Source organism: Melospiza melodia, chromosome 15 (assembly GCF_035770615.1).
Source record: "Melospiza melodia melodia isolate bMelMel2 chromosome 15, bMelMel2.pri, whole genome shotgun sequence".
Lineage (NCBI taxonomy): Eukaryota > Metazoa > Chordata > Aves > Passeriformes > Passerellidae > Melospiza > Melospiza melodia.
In genome coordinates this window covers 18,216,391-18,238,342 of record NC_086208.1, presented here as the reverse complement: position 1 = coordinate 18,238,342, position 21,952 = coordinate 18,216,391, and the positions used below count along the sequence as shown (strand labels likewise).

General features: G+C 46.0%; 2 protein-coding genes across 3 annotated transcripts; one reads left to right on the top strand and one right to left on the bottom strand.

Moving 5' to 3' along the window:
- The first annotated feature begins 416 nt into the window (after positions 1 to 416).
- CILP (cartilage intermediate layer protein) lies at positions 417 to 11,625 on the top strand. Of its 2 annotated transcripts, XM_063169963.1 has the most exons (9): positions 417 to 612; positions 2,114 to 2,240; positions 3,066 to 3,149; positions 3,920 to 3,973; positions 5,432 to 5,617; positions 6,727 to 7,041; positions 7,148 to 7,256; positions 7,695 to 7,852; positions 8,448 to 11,625. In XM_063169963.1, the coding sequence occupies exons 2-9, from the start codon at positions 2,180 to 2,182 to the stop codon at positions 10,952 to 10,954; spliced, it is 3,474 nt and encodes a 1,157-aa protein (XP_063026033.1). In that variant the 5' UTR covers positions 417 to 612; positions 2,114 to 2,179; the 3' UTR covers positions 10,955 to 11,625. The 2 variants fall into 2 exon arrangements, with proteins under 2 accessions (XP_063026033.1, XP_063026034.1); XM_063169964.1 differs by lacking the exon at positions 5,432 to 5,617.
- Positions 11,626 to 16,332: 4,707 nt separating this feature from the next.
- On the bottom strand, positions 16,333 to 21,545 carry MTFMT (mitochondrial methionyl-tRNA formyltransferase). The gene is made up of 9 exons (XM_063169962.1): positions 21,421 to 21,545; positions 20,777 to 20,989; positions 20,251 to 20,373; positions 19,353 to 19,455; positions 18,724 to 18,799; positions 18,085 to 18,176; positions 17,478 to 17,559; positions 17,086 to 17,168; positions 16,333 to 16,776 (listed from the first exon to the last, which is right to left on the bottom strand). Exons 1-9 carry the CDS (start codon positions 21,543 to 21,545, stop codon positions 16,576 to 16,578), a joined length of 1,098 nt encoding a protein of 365 aa, XP_063026032.1. The 3' UTR covers positions 16,333 to 16,575.
- Positions 21,546 to 21,952: the final 407 nt, after the last annotated feature.

Here is a 21,952-nt window from a genome sequence, read left to right as displayed (position 1 = left end):
GGCAAATCCATGTGCCCACTGCTGGGTGGGCACCCCGTTTGTCCCAGACCAGGTAAAGCCAAAAAGCATCCCCAAAACTCATTGTCTGTTCACTGTATCTCCCCTTTCAACACTCAGCAGCATCTATTTCAGATCCAGCCCCCGGGTGAACCCCTAACAGTGACGGTGCTGTGCTGGGATGCGGTGCCCACATCAGGACGTGGTACCCACACGGTGCCCTGTCCCACCACCAGCAGCAGCCGCCACGCCGTGGCACCGCCACAGGTTTGTGTTTACCATCACCTTATTAAGGGATTATTCAGGCTGCGGTTTCCTCGCGCGTCCGATCTGTTTGTGCTCGCGGCCGGTGGCTCGCTGCCATCCCCCGAGCTGCACGCCGGGCTATATAAGCGCCCTGGCTGCCTCGGCGGCGGGCGGCTCGCACACAGCCCGGCTCCGCTCGGCGCAGGGGACGTGTCGGGAAGCCGCAGCTCTCTCTTCTTCCCAGCCGGCTGCAAATCCCTGCACACGCAGCTGACAAGCCCTCGTCTCGCCCGCGGATCTCAGCTCGGCTGGCGGCTCTGTGGCGAGAAGACGGGACTCTCCTTAAGTGGGGTTTTTATGGCTTTTTAGGTAAGAGAAAAAAAACCCCAATCCTGCTGTTTTCCCTTCTATGGCAGATAGTGGTTATAGAATTCTTTTGTGTTAAGGCGACGTAATTAAGAGTAGCTGTGATTGAAGGTGAGGTGGAAATTAATTACTGGGCAGATGACGGCACAGAGGCTGAAAAGCATGGATGGGGATGCAGTTCCCTGCGTCCCGCTTCTCCCTTCCTCATCCCAGCTAACGGGCTTGGGGAAGGGTTTCGGGACAGCTGGAGCGGGGCTCTGGGGGCTCTGCTCACGTGGGGCTGTTTCATCTCCCGCGGCCGTGTCCCACACTGGCTCGCACAGCCAGACAGGGGACACAGCTCAAACCCTCCCTCCGCCAAAACCCGGCCGCTTGAACCCCCCTTTTTCAGCATTGTGTGTCTGGGTACAGAGGAATGTATCCCAATCCTAAACCTAGTGCTGAACAAGTTACAGTCAGCTCCAAAAATAGTTGCCAAGTGGGAAACAGGATTAATTTTTTCCTGGTTATTGTCTGGCTGCGAGTTCACGACCCCACCGTAAGCCCACAAAACACCGCTCATGTGTTGCTTGTTATTTTTGCTTGACTGGGATTTGCTGAGCCATAATCAAAGTATTTCCTAGTCCCACATTCCCTGGTCCCAGAGGGGATGGTTAGTACCACTTACAAATAAGTGTTCTCACCAGTGACTGCTCTTTGTCAGCCCCATTTTATGGGTAAACTGAGGCACCAAACGGCTGGGGCAATATTTTCCCCTCCTCCCAGTTCATTAATTTTAGGTGCATAAAATAAAGCACCTGGAATTCCAGCTGGTGTCACTAGGGATAACACCAGCTTCACAGGTACTTTCAGAAATTAAATACCCAAATACCTGATGCTCTAGGGCAAAGGGACTCACTGAAAACAAAATCTGAAGTGGCTGAGCTGGTGAAGAGTGACACAAAGCATGTCCCACATCTGTGCCTGTGGGAAAACGAAAATATTGAGCTTCTTGCTACATTTGCAGAAAAGACTTGGCTTGTGCATGGGTTTTTCTGCTTTCAGAGGTGCTCAGGAGCCTTCCCTCTCCTCACACTCTGGGATGTACTGGGATAAGATGCTATCCTCACACTATGCCCAGTCTGCAGGCAGAGGGATGGAGGCATGGGGCTGTCCCTGCTCCTGTGGGGAGCAGATCTGGGTGCTGGGGGGCCTCCAGAGCTGCATGGGCAGTGAGAGATCCCTGCAGAAGTATTTAAGCTGTGCCTAGGCATGTTAAGGAGATGCTGTTACAAAGCAGTGCTCTGCAAAATAGATTTGGGCTCAGATGTGATGGTGAGAAGCAGGGGGGATGCAAGCACAGATGTGGAGCCCCTGCTTCTCCCCACTGGGGAGGTAAATGAAGAGCTGCTGGGGGTGGGTGAACAGAGGGTATAAGTGCCCCTGTGGCACGTTTTGGGGTTGTTCAGCCTGTGAGAAGCTCCCCAAAAGCAGCAGTTTGACACAGTTGGGCTTGTCTCTGCAGGAGTGGGGAAAGCGTGGGACGGCTGCGGAAACTCCAGGAATCCCCTGGTCACCTCTGGAGACAGCGATGGTCACCATGAAAGGCTGGATCCTCCTCCTCCTCCTCTGGGGAGCCACGTCTGTTTTAGGTGAAGGTTAAACGTTTCCATTCTGGCCACTGCTCTGTCCCCTGCCCACGCCAGTGCAGGCACGTCTGCTGGCAGCCGCTGAGGCAGCAGCCGCAGCCCGACATCGATGCTGGGCGCTGCCCTGGGTCACTGCGGCGTTTGCCCGGCCAGACAACTTCCACACAAGGACTGGCTCCCATCCAGCCCCAGGGCTTGAGCAAAGCCTGTCTGCAACTCAGTGAGCCTCTGGTTGGCCAGGGATGAGCTCCCCGGCCCACTGATCATGCTAGGATCACCCCTGCCTGCTGTCTCTGAGATCCCATAGTGTCCAGTCTGCACCCAGAGGAGCACAGGGGCAGAGCTGGGCACAGGGGAGAGCTGGTGCTGGGGCTCAGCTTCCCAATTCCCAGCAAGCACCCCAGGAACCAGCCATGGCCATCAGCTCCCCTCACCTCAGGCATGCAGGTGGCCAGCAAGTTCAGAAACCAGCCCTTGTCCCATAAAAACAACCAACATTATCCACTTTGGATTAATTTTTTTTTGCACGTGGACAGGAGGGACATATTTTATCTCTCCAGCTATAAAAAGATTAGTTGATCTGAGCTGCTCCAACACAGGAAGTACAAAAAAGTTTTTCTGGGTGATAAGGGAAATAGAAAATTTGTATCATATCTGAGCTGCAGTGATGCTGTGGGACATATCCATTATGTCCCTGTCTTGGTATCTCCTGCACTGCATCCTACAGGAGCTCTAACCAGCCACAGTCCAATGGGAAAGCTGTAATATTGAGCCTAAGGATGTCCAATTCCTTAAATCTAATTTATTCTTTCATTTATTGACCCTTAGGACAAAGGATTCTGAAACCAGCCCTCAGCAGGATCCAGATAGGACAGAGAACCTTCAGCCCGCTGGTAATGCTCAGCTTGGAGAGTAAGTTAATTCCCACCTTGGGTGGATTTTCCTCACTGGACAATTTTCCCAACAATTTACAACTAGCCAGTATTATTTGAGTAGAAGACGACATTTAGGGGTAGAATCATTCTATGATTCTATGATTTAGGCAATGGAATAAATGTTAATCATCCACGACCTCCTGTAGGCTTTTGGCTATCACTGACACATGCTGTTGGCTCCTCTCCTGGAAAAGGGAAGGTCAACGTGTGACCACAGCCCCAGCTCCTGCGGGAGGCACGCGCAGGCTGGGAGGGTGAGAGGAGCCCAGGGATGGGCCAGCACATGCTCTGACCTGCCCCTACCCTGCCCAGCCTCTCCCCACACCCTGGGCGGTTTGTGACACCATTCCTTCAGAATTAAAGCCTGTGGGGAATTAATTAACCTGCAGAGCCCACTCTGCTCATTAATCCCTGGGAGATGCCCCAACCTCTCATCTTTACTGTCCAGAACTAAGAATTTAAATTTCAGCAGGCTGAAATTTAAAGGGCTGGCCATGCTGGTCATGCTGAAGGATTTGGGGATTTTCCCAGCAGTTTGCCTAACTCCCAGCAGCTCTCTTAGCCACTGGGAAGAATCAAAGCACCAAAACTATGAACACTGAGAGGCCCCTTCCACTTGCTGAGAGGTATATTTTTGAAGCCCACTGGCAAAATAGTTTTCCCCTGAAGGTGGATGGCACAAGGCAGTGATACTGGGGCTGGCTCCCTGGCTGGGAAACCCTGCCTGAATCTCCCCTCTGCCCACAGGTACGAGGAGCAGCTCTCGCCGGGGAGACCCCACCTTCACCTACGTCAGACGCAGTACGTTCCTGCTGGCTGGTGCCACGGGCCAGCCCTGTCCCTTCCCACATCCCCACCAATGCTCCATCCCTCAGCTTCTCCCTCATCCTCCATGTTCTGCTTTTTCTGCTGTCAAAACACTACTTAGATAATGCCCGGGATTCCCCTGCTCATTTCCTATCATCAGCAGCCCTGCAGATTAAAGCAGCTGATCCCAAACAAGCTTAGGATCTTGCTGAGATCCCGCTTTAATCTGTTGCACATTCAGTTTTTGCTTGGGGCAAGCACAAATAGGCATTCATCCACAGGATGTGATCTCGTCCCCAAGCCCACCTCCTCCTGCATGCCTCAAATTGCTAAATAAGTCATGGATCCCACTACTTGGGATGCTGAACTACACAGAGATGCTGATGTGCCAACAGATTAAAACCCTACCCATTTAAGTACTCCCAGACATGACGCTCCCATATCTGCTCTCATTTAAAGGGTCTTTTCCACCCACTTGCTATTATAAGCCAGGATTGTTTTCAAACACCCATTCACAATTTGAACAGTCCAGCCCTGTGCCTGCCTGCCTTTCTAGGAAACAAATCAACCTGCTCTATTACAAACTGTGTGGAAGAATAGGTATGGGAGATGACATAGCACACGTCTCCAAGAAACTGCATTTTTAGAAACTTTAGTCACTAGTGCATCCTCATAAACATTATTAGAACACTGTCATTTTTAAAAAAGCCCAAACCACAGACTTGGAGTGGATCTCATCCATTCAAAGTAGCTTAAATTAATCTAGTAGCCTGTTTAAAGAAATTCCTTTAAAAATATAACCTCATATTAAACTCTCAATGTGTTTTGCAAATTTTCTGTTTTACCAATCAGCTGCCTCTTGACATGTTCAGCCTGCTCGGTAGTACCTTAAGCTTCTGGTTTGCACTCAGTAAAAGTGGTGCTCACAATAGGACACACGTTGCCCCTATAGAAAACATATGTTGAAATTTGGTTAAAGACATTCAACATGATCATACCAACAATTTTATCCTTTTTTTTGTAACTATTTAATCATTTAACCTTCTATTTAAACATTTAACCACATTTGAAACAGACAAGTGCTGTCCCCCAAACAACATTTAAATGAGAATGTGTGTTTGATTTCCTTAAGCCAAAGTTATTCAACACTAAGCATGAGCTGCCTGCACTTTGCTTCCCCTGGGTTTATCTTAATCATCCTGAATTTGGAAGCCTGTGGGGAATTAAGCCAGAAGCCTTCAGACGCCTTCTCATGCTTTAATTCCCAGCTCCCTGAACATGCTTTAATTCCCAGCTCCCTGAACATGCTCTGAGTTTGTTTAATCCATGTGGTATGTAATATCCAAATGTATAGTCTGAGCTCTGTAGAAGCTGCTAAAAGCCAACTGCCCGTTTTTGGGCAGCTCTATGTGTAATGTGCCTCTCAGTAACACACCACTGATGTTATTCAAGGTCCACTGGTGCAAGATTCAAAAAGGTTTTTGTCTCCATGGTCGAAATGGAGCGAGTGCTCAGCCAAGTGTGGCCAAACCGGGGTGCAGAAGCGCACCAGATCCTGCCTGGCTGAGCCTCTCTGGGGCGTGCACTGTAATGAAGCAACTGAGGAAGGGCGGCTCTGCATTGGACATGTTTGCTCAGGTGCTCCTCTAAACTCACTCATGGGCAGGGGATGATGTCATGGTCTCACCACTGCCCAGGTGCTGAACTCCCTTTGCTGTCATTTTACCATCTTTCTCTCCTCTGACAGAATTTAGTGATTTCCAAGCAGGGCTGGACAGTGCAAAGAGCAGAGCAGGGTGACTTTATAGCCAAACAGAAAGATAACAGGGATTCACAATATGTTGGGGATATAGAAAAAAAATCCCATTAATCTTTTTATAACAGCAGCACTCAAGGTAGAGTCAGTGACTGCAGCTAGCTATCTCCATAAAACCTCCAGGAAAGAGATGATTCAGGAATATCAAATTGCCATAGTCCCTGCTGAAGAGGCTTGTAATTAATTATATTATTCTTATAATCTCCTTTTAACCAAATAATTCTGAAAAAATTCTGAAAATACGTTTTGTGCAGAAAAGTTGTTTCAGGTTTTCCCTGATTTCTTACATTTATTTTCATCTTTGAAATATCAGATAGTTCCTGTACAGGGATGCTCTGTGATTGTAAAAGTAATGACCTGAGCCTTGAGAAAAGACAGATTATTGTTTAGGATTAATCACTATAGGTAAATGAGACTAGTATAATACTTGTGAGCCCAAATGTTAAACCTATTGGGTAATGCTCACTTGGCAATTATCCCACATTCTGCCCAAGCCAGGATACCATTGAATAAGGGAAGACAGCTTTTGGGATAGACCAAAATCACAACTTCTGAGCATACACTGGTAACAGAAACCTAGAAAGTTTATGACATTGAATTTGTAATCTTGCCAGGGTTGAGCTAAGAGCTCACATGCTGATCTGGATTCAAATTCCCCTGAAATTCAGCCCTTTGGGGAAGGTAAATAACAGTTCCTAGCTGTAATTATATCCACGTGGCTGCTTTCTACTAATTGTCAGGTTCAAAATGACATCGTCCCTGCCTTTCTAATGCACAGCTGTGGGTAATCAGGAAAAATATGTTTTGGATACAATTTACTCCTTATGCAGTACTTGCCTTATTGCATCTAAATGAAAAGCAGATGCAAGAACATGCTGTGAGTGTTGTGGGGACTTGGGGCTATTTTTTGACCTGTCTGCTTCTCGTCCAGCTTGCAACATCACCTGCCCCATGGGCCATGTCAACGCTGACTGTGACACTTGCATGTGTGAGGATGCCACGCTGCATGGGAAGGTGTCTCTCGAGGATGGGTCACCTGCTGCCGATGCCCGGGTCTACCTGCAAGCCAAGAAACTCAAGCTGTTGACAACGGCTGATAACAGAGGCATGTTTAGGATCCCAGGGGTTTGTCCTGATGGCAAAAACACCCTTAAAATAAAGAAAGCCAAATATGCAACAGCGACTGTCACCGTGCCCGAGAGCAACCGGAGAAACCTGGCGATGCAAGTGCAGCTACACCGATCAGGTAGCCCCAAAGAGGGGGGAGGCAGGAAGCTTTACACAGGCACCAGAAATACACTGTGGTTTTATGAGAGGAAGAGTAATGAGATGGCATTTTCCTTCTCCTGCAGGCAAACCCTATGTTTTCAGGAGCCCTGAGGACAAAGCCAGGAGAGTGGGACAGAGTGTGTCACTCTGCTGCGACGCCCGAGGGAGCCCAGCTCCCGACCGCTACCTCTGGTGAGGAGCTTGAATTTGATCTGCCAGAAGTGTTAGCTATCCCATGGATGCCAGTTTTAGCTCCTTACAATCTCCATAAATTGGGGGTTAAGTTATAAAACAGTTAAATGCACTGAGAACTGATGGCTGCAAGTGATCCTCTTCCTTAAGATGGCACAGCAATTTCATCTGCTGAGGGATTCACTGGAAAAATACACAAAGAGTTTAAAAACCTCATCAGACACAACTGGCAGCTCTGCCTCCCTGCCGGCTGTCCAGCAATCACAGTACTGCCAAAAGTAGGGGGGAAATTTTTAGGTGATGCCACCTAGCTGAACTAAAACCTCAGGGAAACTGAGGCAGGAAATCTGGCAAAATCCACATAGTAGGATGCAGGATTAGGCCATTGCTGTGCTCCAGCCAGATGGTCAGTCTCTGTCCCTTAACTGTTCCTGGCAGGTACCACAATGGCTCACTGCTGGATCCCTCATTGTACAAATATAAAAACAACCTGATTCTGAAGAACCTGAAGAGAGAACAGTCAGGAGAGTATTTCTGCAAGGCCAGCAGTGCCGGGGGGTCAGCAAAGTCCCAAGTTGCCAAGCTGGCTGTCATAGGTAAGAGAAAATGTGCCTGGTGTTCTCCAAGCAGCTGGGGAGGTGTTGGTGTGCAGGAACCAGAAACTGTTATACATCTGGTAAAGAAAAGCCACAGGAAAAATTCTTAAGGTTTATGTCATTCATCTGTTTGCAGACAAGCTTTAGTGAGCTGGTTATGAACCAGACGCTCCCTACAAACCAGAGCTCTGGCTTGCAGGTGGCCTATCAACCTGAACCTGCTCCTGTCAGGAGATTTCTCATTGTACTTGCTGCCTGACATGGGAACATTTCTGCTTGTTTAGTGTTGTTTTTAAAGTCTTGGGATATATTCTAGTCTTGCCATAGTCAAAAAGCCAGGCAGCAGCAGAGCATATAGCTGAGAATAACGAAAGTTGATAAGCAGGAGCAGGGAGGATTCTGCAAACAGCTCTTAATCAGGGTCCTACAGCTAAAGTTGAGCTACTTGCTTCACTGAAATGAGTTAACCAGTTAACCAAAATCCTGCAAAAACCTCACTGCTTTTAGAAGCAATGTTTAGCTCTGAGGTTTCAGACAACATAGTGATAACTGTACAATTATTTCATGCTGCTCATTAAGAAATCCTATTCAACAGGAAGACAAGAGGCAGCCTGTGACTCCCAACCCCAAAGCCACCTCATCCGACTTCCTCACGATTGCTTCCAAAAAGCAACAAACTCCTTCTATTACGACGTGGGCAAGTGCCCAGCAAAGACCTGTGTGGGGAAGCTGGATAAGGGACTTCGGTGTAAGGACAATGTCTCCTACTGCTGTGGGGTATCCAAGATGGAAACCAGGGACATCTCCTGCGATGGCTACACGCTCCCCACTAAAGTCATCGTCGAATGCGGTTGCAAAATATGCACCGAGACCAAAATAATGGTTCGAGGCCGAGCCACAGCAGCAGATAATGGTGAGCCACTGAGGTTTGGCCACATCTACATGGGGAACAAGAGAGTGAGTATGACTGGCTACAAGGGAACCTTCTCCATCCACGTCCCAGCAGATATGGAGAGACTGGTTCTAACTTTTGTGGACCGGCTGCAGAAGTTTGTGAACACAACAAAAGTTCTGCCCTTCAAGGAAAATGGAGGTGCTGTATTTCATGAGATCAAGCTACTGAGAAAGAAAGCCCCTGTTACACTGGAATCCACCGAAACCAATGTGATTTCTTTAGGGGAAATGGAAGAAGATGATCCAATTGCTGAATTAGAAATTCCTCCCAACGCATTTTATAGGAAAAATGGAGAGGTCTACAGTGGCAAAGTGAAAGCCAGTGTGACATTTCTGGATCCAAGAAACGTCTCTACAGCCCCTGTGACACAAAGTGACCTGAACTTTGTAGATGAGGAAGGAGACGTATTTCCGCTCCGCACGTACGGCATGTTTTCTGTGGACTTCACAGATGAACGGGGCACTGAGTCCCTCAATGCAGAAAAGGTGAAGGTTCATTTGGATGCTGCTCAGGTCAAGATGCCAGAGCATGTGCAAGAGATGAAGCTTTGGTCCCTGAACCCAGAGACAGGGTTATGGGAGGAAGAAGGGGACTTCAACCTTGAGAAAAGCACACGGCGCAAAAGGGAGGAGAGAACCTTTTTGGTTGGGAACATGGAGATCAAAGAGAGGCGTCTTTTTAACCTGGATGTCCCTGAGAGCAGACGGTGCTACGTCAAAGTACGAGCCTACAGAAGTGAGCGATTTCTGCAAAGTGAGCAGATCCAAGGGGTTGTGATTTCTATTATAAACTTGGAGCCAGAACCAGGGTTCTCCTCCAACCCCAGAGCATGGGGCCGTTTCGACAGCGTAGTCACTGGTCCCAATGGTGCCTGTGTGCCTGCCTTCTGCGATGAGCAAAACCCCGAAGCCTACGGAGCTTACATCTTGGCAAGCCTGGGGGGTGAAGAGCTCGAAGCTGTGCCCTCTGCTCCCAAACTCAACCCTGCTGCTATTGGGGTCCCACAGCCATACCTCAACAAGCTTAACTACAGGAGGACAGACCATGAGGACCCCAACATCAAGAAAACAGCATTCAGCATTAACATGGCCAAGCCAAGCCCTAATTCCCCAGAAGAGAACAATGGCCCTATTTATGCCTATGAAAACCTCAGTGAATGCGAGGAGGCTCCACACAGTGCTGCTCACTTCAGGTTTTATAGGATAGAAGGAGACCGGTATGACTTCAATACTGTTCCCTTCAATGAAGATGACCTCATGAGCTGGACTGATGACTACCTGGCATGGTGGCCCAAGCCCATGGAATTTAGAGCCTGCTACATTAAAGTAAAAATAAACGGACCCCAAGAAGTGAATGTAAGATCTCGTAACATGGGTGGGACACACCCACGCACCATCGGCCAGCTGTACGGCATCCGGGATGTGCGCAGCATCCGCGACCCCCAGCAGCGGGACGTGTCGGCAGCCTGCCTGGAGTTCAAGTGCAGCGGAATGCTCTTCGACCAGGACCGCGTGGACCGCACGCTCGTCAAAGTGATCCCACAAGGCAACTGCCGCCGAGTGAGCGTCAACAGCATGCTCCACGAGTACCTGGTGAACCACCTCCCCATGGCCACCAACAACGACACCAGCGAGTACACAATGCTGGCACCTCTTGACCCGCTGGGACACAACTACGGCATCTACACAGTCACTGATCAAGACCCGAGGATCGCCAAGGAAATCGCCCTGGGCAGGTGTTTTGATGGCACATCTGATGGCACATCCAGAATCATGAAGAGCGATGTTGGCATTGGGTTGACTTTCACCTGTTCAGAGAGGAGCACGACAGAGCAAAGCATCTTCCAGTCTCAGAGGAACTTGGGCCAGCAGTCTCCAAGGGACCCGGGCCGGCAGTCTCCGAGGGACCCAGGCCGGCAGTCTCCGAGGGACTCAGGCCAGCAGTCTTTGGGGGACTTGGGCTGGCAGTCTCCACGGGACTCGGGCCGGCAGTCTCCGAGGGACTGGAGCCAGCAGACTCCGAGGGACTCGGGCCAGCAGTCCATCCTGGTTCTGCCAGGGCAAAGCCCTGTGTACCAGAGGCCACCGGCAAGCCGCCGTAACAACCAAGCCAGGATCCCGATGACGGGTCAACGTCCCACCTACTAGAGCTGAATAGGAGCATTGGTAAAGTCACTCATGTTCAATTAAATATGATTTGAAAGTAACATCAACCTGCTAAATAACGTAATTGAAGGCTGGTAGGTGTCATTATTTATGAGACATAATTAAGGTGCCATTTTTTTTCCCCCACCAACAAGAAAAGACGTAAGGCGAGAATTGGGGGCCAGCAGAGGTAGTGAGTTTGTGTCTTATTAAATGCATCCATAAAAATCTTCTTTCTGCCTGACATTAAACAGCTTCACATGATAGCCTAAAGAGAAGACTAAACATATGATTCAATTAAGTCATGTACATAAAACGTTCTTCTGTTCTGCATCTGCAGACTTTGCCAGCCCAAGTACCTGTACAGTAGTTGGTAACATGAAAAGGAATAAACTGATTTCCTCATACTGAATTCAACTGCAAGGTTTCGTACTTGAAATGTAAGTATTTTATTTATTTCTAGCTTGTTTTAGAATTACTGTATTCAAGCTAAACTACTGGCAGCTGCATTTCTAAGAACTCACATGCTCAATAGCACAGAGAAGCCATTTGGATTTGTAGGCTCCACATAGATACAGATAAGTTTTCTCTTGCTTCTTGCATTGTTTGACAAGAAAATCTATGCTCTTTGATAGGGTAGGTTAATAAAAAAAGTAATTTTGTAACTTTGACAACGTGTGTCACTTTTGTGTTTGAAATGCCCAAGTAAATAAACCACATGTAGAGCTGAGCAAAGAATAACCTGCAGGATTTCATCTTTCTGTTCACAAACAGGTCACAACTTTATGAGACGGATCCTGGATATGTGTGAGGGGTTTTGTGCATGCCTGGTTCTCCTGCAGCTCCAGGGTTTGCCCATGGCATGCTGCAGTCAAGGAATCTCTCCCCAGCTTAACAAGTGGAGAGTCAGCAATGGTTCTGGGAGAATCAGAGCAGCAGGTCTGGGCAGGGATGAATTAAGGAGTGGCACAAGATAGAGGGAAAGGAAGGCTGGGAATTTGTGCTTTAAGGATGACAGGAAACCAGGCAATATAGAGCAGTGCTGGGTGCAGATAGGGAGAAGATGGGCTTCCCTCCACACTCAGCAGCAGTGAGCATAAGGAGCTGGGAAGAAGCTGCTCTTAGCTGAAGGTACAGCTGGCCACAGAAGGGGTCAGTGATCCCTCTCCAAGTGACCTATTAAATTGTCCTTTCCACCCCTGCCCTTCCTAGAGTGAAATCAAGGACCTCACAGCATGGAAGACACCTTGTGTTTACAGACAAACACTGGCAATAAATTTTGGGGTGCAGACAAACCAGCAAGTCTCTGACACCAAAACTCCCACCAAGAGAGATCATAAAAAGGTGGGCAGTGCAATTGGATGCAAACTGGAATTCAAACATATGCTCCAACATGGATTTCCCATTCCTACCTAATCCCCTCCTATGGATATGAAGCCAGTTCTAGGCCTATGCTGCCATACCCACTCCCATCAAGGGCATCAGGAATCTTCCGACAGTGTTTAGCAAGCTTGTTCTCAGGTCCAACACAGGACAGGCTGAATTATGCTTTAACAGGTTAAAAAAAAAAACCTTAATAATTCACCTTTTTATGCAAATTGACAGTTATCAAAGAAAAGTAAAAAAGGAAGAGCTGTGGAATACTCTGGCACATCCTCTTCATACCAATGAATTTAGATTCAGTGTGTTTTCTTTTGTGTCTAGTCTGCTGCAAGGGCTTGGCAGGAGCTGGAGCCAAGGCAGCCAGTGGGGAGCATTAGCTTGGACCTTCCCACAGAGCTCTTGGCTTGTGCAGGGAAATGTCTCTTCCCTCTGCTCCCCTCCTCCTCTGCAGACAGACAGCCAAATCCCAAACTTTGTTTCATCACTTTGAAAGTGAAGTAACACAAATGGCTTCTACAGACAAACCCAGGAGATAAATGGATGAAAGCAGGCTGAGGATCTGATCCCTGTGCTGCATGTGGGCTTGCCAGTCAAACACAGCAGACTACAGGGCTTTTCCTTCTGGGGAGAAAAGTGTGTTTAACAGCACTGAAACAGTCACGGCCCTACAGCCTGGAACAGCCAGAAGCTCTCCAAGTTTCCCCAAACTGTCCCCCTCTGCAGCTTAGCACTGACTTGGAGGAACAAACTAATCTGTGCACTCACTGAGTCCCTGAGCTCTCCCAGGAGGCTTCTGGCAGACTGTGCTGGACACAGAGCAAGACAGAGGTTTCCATCACGGGTGCTTAAGCACTACCAACAGAAAACAACCATGACATAACCACCACTCAGTGCTAACACTTCACTGTTACTGATGAGCCACCATCCCAAATACATTAAGAAAAGTTTATATAGGAGCAAAACTACTGCAGGGTCCTGGCATCTGCTACTCACACAAATTTTATGCTACAGTTCAGCGTCAGTTCTGACTCCTCCAGCTTGTGTTTATGGTCAGTGTATGGCTGTGTCCTTCCTGCAGCATGCAACCAAATGCACACTCCCACATTTCAGAGAGCATCAGCTGGAGGAATGCAGCAAGGCTGGGACTCAGCTCCTCCCTTGGCCTTAGCCTTTGGACCACCAACCTTGAGGAACAGGCTGAAGAAGACCTGGCTCCTCAACATCAGCAGGTTTGTGGCTAATGGCAAAGCATCTCCCATTAAGGTCACTTAGTTTCCAATCCAGAGATAAATCCAGTGACCTATCCCTCCTGTTTTTGAAGGAAACTATTGCTTCCCAGAAGCCATCAGGACACTAGCAGATAGGATAAACAAAAGGAGAGAGATTCTTGTCTGGCCTCAACCAGCAAATTATTGGGGGATTTTGCAAACAACTTTATAAAAAGGCTCAAGTACTTCTCTGATTAGTCACTTATACTTTTTATTTATTTGTAATGTATTCAGAAAACAGGAATAAAGAGGTTTCCTAGGAAGCAGGGGGAGCAGTAAGGTTGCGGAACATGAAACAGATGCATCTAACCGTGAGTCACCAGCATCCTAGGAAATATCACTCCCTCTACTAACATTTATTTGAAATCCATGATGAAATCATCCCTATCCAACACCAGAGCCCTTCTGGTGCCCAAATATTTTGCAGTTCTGCCAGTAATTTGGTCCCAGTGATGTTAAACTGAGCCATAGTGGACATTGGGTCTGTCAATACCTCTGTTGCTTTCCCTCTCTCCTCTGAGAGGAGGACAGCTGTTTTATTTTCCTAAGATCCCATTCCAATAGCCAGGGTAGCTGTACTCAACCCCATCAGTGGTACTGGGGATCGAATCACTGTGTCTGTGCTCCAGAGTCAACCCTGACATGCTATTCCACACCTCATCAGTGAATGCCCTATTTTTGTTCTGTCTGTTCTGCAAAAATAATCAGATTTTCATTACTTACTGAGTTAAATCCCTGCAGAGCCAGGTGAAAGCAAAGTTTCCAAAGAGACATTTTGGCTAACAGCTGCCTGGGGAACACCAGTTCCATTTAAAACTTCTCTACCATGCCAAAAATAGCATGCCGAAGACTTTCTCCATAAAAAAATAAATTAATCTTACCTTCTTTTGCTCCATAAAATGACTTGGGTAAAGCTGTGTATATTCAGAGCTAGGACATTAGCTATTAAACAACTCAGAATGGCCTTATCTTTTATAACCTCTCACACAGAAAGCAAAAGAAGCCTTATAGCAAACTCTGCACAGATCAAAAGATTAAATTACAAGTACATGGGATCCTGGCTGAAATATGGTTTAGACATTATTCACTATTAAACAACTAACTGAAGGCGTTCTGTACCAGATTTTCACCATCTTTTGTCCAGCTGTCCTTGGTTTTCACCCAAAAGGGATGCAGCGAGCTCCATCTACAGGGATTCTGGGCACATGCCACCTCAAACTTCCCAAAACACAGGCCAACTCTTCCTGTTGCTTTATGCTTTAGTGAGAGCCAGATTATTGTCTGCCAGCAATAGGTCTCACACCGGACGTGACCTAAAACTGAGGATGAGAGATGCACAAAGGAGTTAAAAGAATTTTCCTCGTGTCACTGCCAGGAAGCAGCTATTGATTTAACACTTTGGTTATCTAAAAGACTTTAACCTGGACTATTCTGCCTGAACTTTTGTCACTGTATTCTTTCTGTGGGAGTCATGCCTCGCTGTTCATTTTGTTCAGGTTATAATGAACAAGAACTAATTTTCCAGAGCCTAAGGAGCTGAAACATCTGAAAAGTTGGATCCTGAAACACTGAAATTGTTGAGTCCCAGTTAAGTAACACTTAAGTCCAAAACTCTTAATCATTAGTGCTTAAAATTATCTCTAAATTGTGGTGGTGGGGTTTTGCCATACAGTGAGCTAGCAAGCCCCAGAAAACTCTCCAAACCACCCACTATCCCCACAAACCCATAGAAAACTCAGTGACCCACCCACCCTTCTAGTGGCATAATGCAATTACTAACATTTCCAGACTGATCTGAACAGAATAAAAACAAAGTGACTCCACAACTTGCACTTGCAAAAGGTAGCAGGGAGCAAAACACAAAAATACATAATTTTCTTGGAAGCAAACTTGCCAGGTTTAGAATTTCTGCAGCACAAACTGCAGAGTCTGCGGTCAGGAACAACAGGAATTCTCTACAGGAGCCTGACTTCCACCTTGCTGTTGTTTCCAGTTTTTGACTCTGATTCATAGGCTTGGATTTCTTGGAGGACCATGTGTTTTGGAAAACCTGTCAGAGGCAATTAATTGATGATCTAATGGCAGTAGAAGAAAAATACAGCAGCAGCTGCTTTAACAGATGCTTCTTCAGAAACATTTTAATCCTTGTGATATGACATTTTTCTAGACTTTTTGCTTTTACTTCAGTAAAACTCAGAAAAAGCAGGAAAAAGTTAGCAAATATTAGAACAGCTCCTAAGATACAGCCAGTCTTTGCTCTGCTGTTATGCTCAGTGCTATATTACCTCTTCTAAGACAAGAAAGTGTAAGAATCACAAGTTTTGGGGTTCTTGACATGAAATACTCCTTGTATATGCCATTAAGCAAAGACAGATTGAGGAAAATCTTGGATTAGATTAACTCCTCATCAGGTAAAAACCTCTCCCACCAGAAAGTGAAATAGCAGAACATAAATTTTCTGGATGGAGGGCACAAAAATATTAAATAGTATGTATCTCAGGATATGAAAACAGAAAGGGAAGGGAAGAATATGTTCCCAGCTAAGTTATTCACCTCAATGCAGGGATACAAAGTGAATTTTAGGATCCACAAGAATATCAAACTACAGTCTAAGTCCCAGTGAGCATTAAAAAAGCTCACTGGATTTTAGTATTTCCAGATTAAAGTAATTGTCCAAAACTTACACCTGAAGAAAATTATACCGAAGTCCTCAAAAAAACCCCCTGAAAATACTGTATAAAAATAAATTTATTTCTCAACAGTGGAAACAGGGATTTATTCAATATCTACAGCACTCATGGAGATTCTCTTCCTTAACAGGAAAAGAGAAGTAGTATCTTCAGGAACCCACCATGAAAACATGTAGATGACAATAAGATCAAACACTGTGGGAAGAAATACCCTAAATAAGTTGAATGTTATAGTTGGGCTTTGAAATATTTTATATTAACTTACAGACATTAAAAAATACATTTATTGCTTTATATCCTGTGCCAATATTCCCCTCTCTTTCAGAGTCTTTTTTGCCATGCTAAGTTTGAGTGTTTGAAATCTGCATTCCCCATGAACTGTTCTTGGATTCTGCTGGAACCAAGAGTGCATATATCCATTGTAGAAGTCAACTGCTGTAAGCTTCTTCTTTAAAACAACTGTTTTGATTCCAACCCAGCCTTCCTAAAAACAAAAACAAACAAAAAAAGCAGTAAGCTTCTTCCACGTTTAAAGCTATCTTTAGCTCCCATAGGCTGGCTCACAGAATACATTTTATTCAATGTTAACAGGCTAAGTCCAATTCTTGCTTGCAAATGTGCAAAGCCTGTTCATGGAAATTAAAAGTTTAAGGTGTCAAATAAAACATCTGGTGCTGACCTAAACTAGTACAGAGACTAACAATGGATAATTAAGACAAAAACTATGCACCACACAAATACTAAAAACCTCATCTTTAGGGCAGTGAATATAAAACAAATAGGGAAAGCCTACCTTGCAGCGAGCTATCAATGTTTGGGACATTTTATGGAACAACACTGAACCAGGAACAACTTCACAGTCATTTTGTATTTGATCTAAAAGCAAAGAAAGATCATCCTGCATTTTTATGCCAAAAAGTACAGAAAATATTTGAACCACTTCTGTTCCTTTGAAGCTTGATAACCATCTTGAGTCACTATTTTGCTGAAAAATATTTTATTGTATTCTGTGTTTTATTATAACCAAATGAACAGAAACAATCAGAACAGTCATTCTCTGGCACTACTCCATATCTGATCCATGAACACTCACTAAGCCCTGATCAGTCACACACCTTGGCCCACATGGCACTCAGACTCTTAAAGAAAATGGTTTTAAAATTTTAATAATTTAAGAGTAAATACCAGAAAAACCAGGGATATCATCCACTTCAACAAAATCCAGGAGTTTAATGGCAGTACCCTTCCAGAGTGTCTGCAAAGGAAACTGGAAACAGAAACAAATTACACATTCAGAATGTTTTCACATTTCCAGGCTATTTTTTCCTCAGGCAAAATACCTGTGGTAATAACATTAAGGGAAAATTTAGCTGTATGTCTAGATAGGAGATTTTCCTTATCAGACTCAGTTTTCCTTACCCCACCTCAACTCAAACCATTAGCCTATGCAGAAATGAGTTAAGCAATGAGCTACAACAGCTCTTCACTGTGGCTGTCTGCATGTTTACTGCCATGCAGAGCTCTCACTGCAGCATTCCAAACCTCCTCAAATACATCAGGGAAAATCTCAGAGCTAAGGAAACAATGTAAAATTTTTGAGCTGATTTCACACTTGGGATCAAGTCCATGAAAATTCTCCTGCACATTAATTTCACTTCTAATGACAGGCTACCAGGACTTTCAAAAACAGGCCAAAATAACTAAAATTGAGGTATAGTGATTAGTTAAAATACCTACACCAAACTCAGCCATGCTATAGGACAGAAAAGGGCTGCAAAAAATCCAGTCTCACCATACTCCCTATTGCACGATGCAGCTGAATTATTTGTGCAGCTCTTTGCTCTTCCCATTTTATACAACTCTTCGCTATAGAGATTTTAGGAGCTGTGGGGAAAACAGAAATTAGAAGACTTCTTAATTTGCTTTGTATCTTTTAGCAAACAGCTGTACTACTTTATCCTATTTTAAACCTCAGTTTTTCCTGACCAATAGTGGATCTACCATCCAGCCAAGGCAGCTCAGGCAAAAACTGGAGAAAATATTTTGTAAACACCTCAATTTGGATTATTTTTTATTCTCAGTTGTTCTCTTTATTTACCCATTGCACTGCAAACTTATACCATGCTTATAAGTACACTTCAAACCCTTCTGTCTGCATTACAACAATGAATAATAACAAACTCAGATCTTGTGACATCATTAGTGATTTTGATATTGTACAAGTAACTGGAAAAAAATTAATGCAGTAAGTCTCAAGAATTCTGAAGCATTTATCTCCTGTATGACATTTTTAAGCCAGTGAAGGCAGTGAAGAGAGCATACTGAGAAATGAACCTAAAAAAAATACAACCCAGCACGGCAGAAAACTTCAATTTTCCTGCTGATCAAGGAAAAAAATGAACAAGTCACATTAAAAACAATGTGTACCTACCAAATGTTACTCCTTCTTTTGGCTGCTCTTTTTTATTTTTTAAACTTTCGGGCAAGTTCTTCAAAACTGCTAACAGCTGCAAAATTAAATTTTGTACAGAGTTTAGTCAAGCTAAGTTTAATCAATAATAAACAAAATAAAACTTAGTTTTTTAACAGTGAAACTGTCCTGTGAGCTTTTAGAAAATTGGCTCAGTATATTCAGAAAATGTAAAGACATGCATATTCAGAGACAGTAAAGACATCCTTCCCACTGAATCACATGAAAAAACGCAATTATTTTTTTATGGATAATCTCTTCTCTGATATTAATTCCAGAAGAGAACAAAAGCTGACTATTCAAATAAAAAAGCAGATATTAATTTAAATGAAAGAACCTGCACTGTTTCCACAGACAGCATTTGGGTTCTTCACTGAATAGAAACACAACAGCAACACACAGGACTGACACTGACGCCTCACCACAGACCACTGAGCTCTCCTCTCAGCAAAGTGCTCACAAACACCAAGTTTCACATCATCCTCCTCCTCAACTTGAAGCCAGCTCAGAACAAGATTAGTAAGAATTCTGTTTGCACACATTAAAAGCAAAAGTACCAGTCAGAAGTGACACAGCTGGCAGTTCTTTACCATGTTTGCCCCCATCTTTGCCAACATCCCTTCCAGCTCCTGTGCCGTGCAGCGGGGAGGAACAGCGACCTCTTCTTGCTTAATAATTGGACCTACATCAAACCTGCAAGGTAGAAAACACACAACCTTACTGGAGAAGCTGAAGCTTAATTAGCAGTTCAAAACTCTGCATTCAATACATTAGTTGCTAATTATCCTTTTTTATCCCCTCTAAAACTATTTTTCAGATGTCATTTCACATTATTAAATGTTTGGTTCACAAGGAAGAGAATACCAATCTTGGCAGCAAGATTTTCCTCAGCAAGCTGAGACTGATATGAACACACAATTTACAGTTCAGAACATGGGATCTAAGAAGAAACAATCTGAAATACTTAAGATGAAACTTGCTCCACACTTTCCTGAGATCTATTATTAGACAAGCATCTCAGAAAGAAAAGGTAATCAAATAATGTATTTTCACAAGCCTTTTCAGCTAGAGCTTGGGCTGAAAATAAAACATATAATCTTCCTCAAGCCTAGACAAGTAATTTCTTGTCTTCTGTCCACTTACAGGATGTTACAGGGGACTTTGAAATCTAAAAACCAGATATTTTCTGTCCTGTCATACCAAGCCTATTGATAAAGCTGCGTGATTGCTCTCTGTCTGTTCCCTGTGATAATGCTAAGAATTAGAGAACAGCCCTGAAGTGCAAATTGCACACTGATTAAAATACTGTAATTGTGGCAAATGTCATATAGCTAGATGAACATTTTTAAGTGTTTAAAACCTTAATTACATACATTAAATAAACTGTGATTATGTAGAATGAGTTAAATGATTACTTCAGTAGTGATTATTTAAAGCCCTGAGAGGCAACAGCAACAGTGAGTTGTCTGCAAAGGACACCAAACCCACCTTTTTGGTCTTATTTCCATAATTGTCACCCCAGTCACCTTATCACCATGAAGCACTGTGTGGACTATGGGTGCAGGACCACGCCATCGTGGGAGACAGCTGGGATGGACATTCAGCACCCCACTGGAATGAAATATTCACAGGTTAGAACAGGAATGGTACCTGAAACATACGTAGGTGGAGTGCAACGTATATTACAGTGAACTACTATCTGCTCATATGTTCTCATGTGTTACTGGCTTAAATATGCACCTGAAGGAAAATTCACACTATATAAACTTCAGTTTCTCAGCGAACACAGAAAGAGATGTGAGGAATAATGGCAAATGTTCTGCTGAGTATTTACATAAATTCACACCCATGTGTCAAAGAACGCTGAATTTCACCAAGACAGCAATAAGGCTCAGGCTAAGCATATGAACCCAGGGAAGCTGACCTCACCCACTGCAAATCACAGATGCTGCCTCAAAACGAGAGTGCAGCTTCACTAACGAAGCAGTGACAGATGTCCTGTCCACACACTTACTATGGGAACTGCAGAATGAGCTCCTCGCTTAGAAGACGTCCAAAAGATGCCACCACACCCACATCAAAATGCCCCGCGGGTCCCGTGTGCGGCCACTCGTGCACAGGCAGCTGGAGCTCCCTGGCACAGCGCCTGACGGGCAGGTCCCGGGCCAGGCGGGAGGGCAGGGTCACCACCTCCAGCCGGGACACGAGCGAGTCCTCGCTGGGCTCCCTGGGGTGGAACAAGGTGTTGAAGGCGTCGTGCAGGCAGACTGAGGCGAGGGCTGGGTCACCTCCACCCCTCGCTGTGCCCCTGTGCCAATTCCCTCACTCCATTATTCCGGTCCCTGTCCCACGCTCAGGTTCCCTCCCCCTCCCTTCTCTGCCATCCTCCCTGTCCAACCCACGGTCCCTCCCGCGCGACTCCACCTCATCCCTCAATAACCTCTGAGCCTCATCACCAGCCGTCATCTCCCATCCCTCGGTGCCCACCCCTCTCTCACCCTCCCCAGCCCCTGGCGTGTCCCCTCAGGCTCCGCGCCCCTCAGGGTCCATCTCCCCCCTCAGGCTCCTCCCTCACGTCCCCGTTTCCCGTGTCCCCTCTGCCCCTCCCTCCCCTCCCTGTCTCCCCTCAGAGCCCTCTCCCCCGTGCCCGGGCGGTACCCGGCGGCCCGCAGGGCTCGCAGGGTGGTCACGGCGAAGCGGTCGGTGCCGAAGAACAGGACCCGCCATGGCGGCCCCGCCGCCCTCACGCCCTCGCGGCAGGCGCGCAGCAGCCGGGCCCGCATCGCGGGGCTCCCGCCGCGCGCGCCGATGACGCAGCGGGACCCGCCCCGCGGCGGGGCCGGCCTCAGCGCTGAGGCGGCGCCGCCATAGTCATAAAATCACAGAATTATCAGCGAACCTGAGCTGGAAGGGACCCAGAAGTATCATAGAGTGTAACCTATAGCCCTGCGCAGGACACCCCAATAATCCAGAGAGGGTGTGGAGTTGCAAACACAGTCCAGCTGTGTCCATGCTCCGCATGACCCTCCTTTGGAAGGAGGTTGGACTGGGTGATCTCCAGAGATCCCTTCCAACCCTAACAATTCCCTGATCTTGGTGTGGGGTGGTGGAAGCCGTCAGGGCTGCCCTGACAGCTCCAGCCCCACAGTGTCGATGATCCTGAGTGGTGTCACCCGTGCCCCCTTAACCC

Coding starts and splice junctions, on each gene's coding strand:
- CILP (XM_063169963.1), top strand. CDS start 2,180: ATGGTCACCATGAAAGGCTGGATCCTCCTCCTCCTCCTCTGGGGAGCC. Junction 2,241..3,065: donor GGGAGCCACGTCTGTTTTAG/GTGAAGGTTAAA, acceptor ATTGACCCTTAG/GACAAAGGATTCTGAAACCA. Junction 3,974..5,431: donor CTTCACCTACGTCAGACGCA/GTACGTTCCTGC, acceptor ATGTTATTCAAG/GTCCACTGGTGCAAGATTCA.
- MTFMT (XM_063169962.1), bottom strand. CDS start 21,545: ATGCGGGCCCGGCTGCTGCGCGCCTGCCGCGAGGGCGTGAGGGCGGCG. Junction 18,800..19,352: donor CAAAGATGGGGGCAAACATG/GTAAAGAACTGC, acceptor TTAATTTTGCAG/CTGTTAGCAGTTTTGAAGAA. Junction 18,177..18,723: donor AAAAGAAGGAGTAACATTTG/GTAGGTACACAT, acceptor TTTTCCCCACAG/CTCCTAAAATCTCTATAGCG.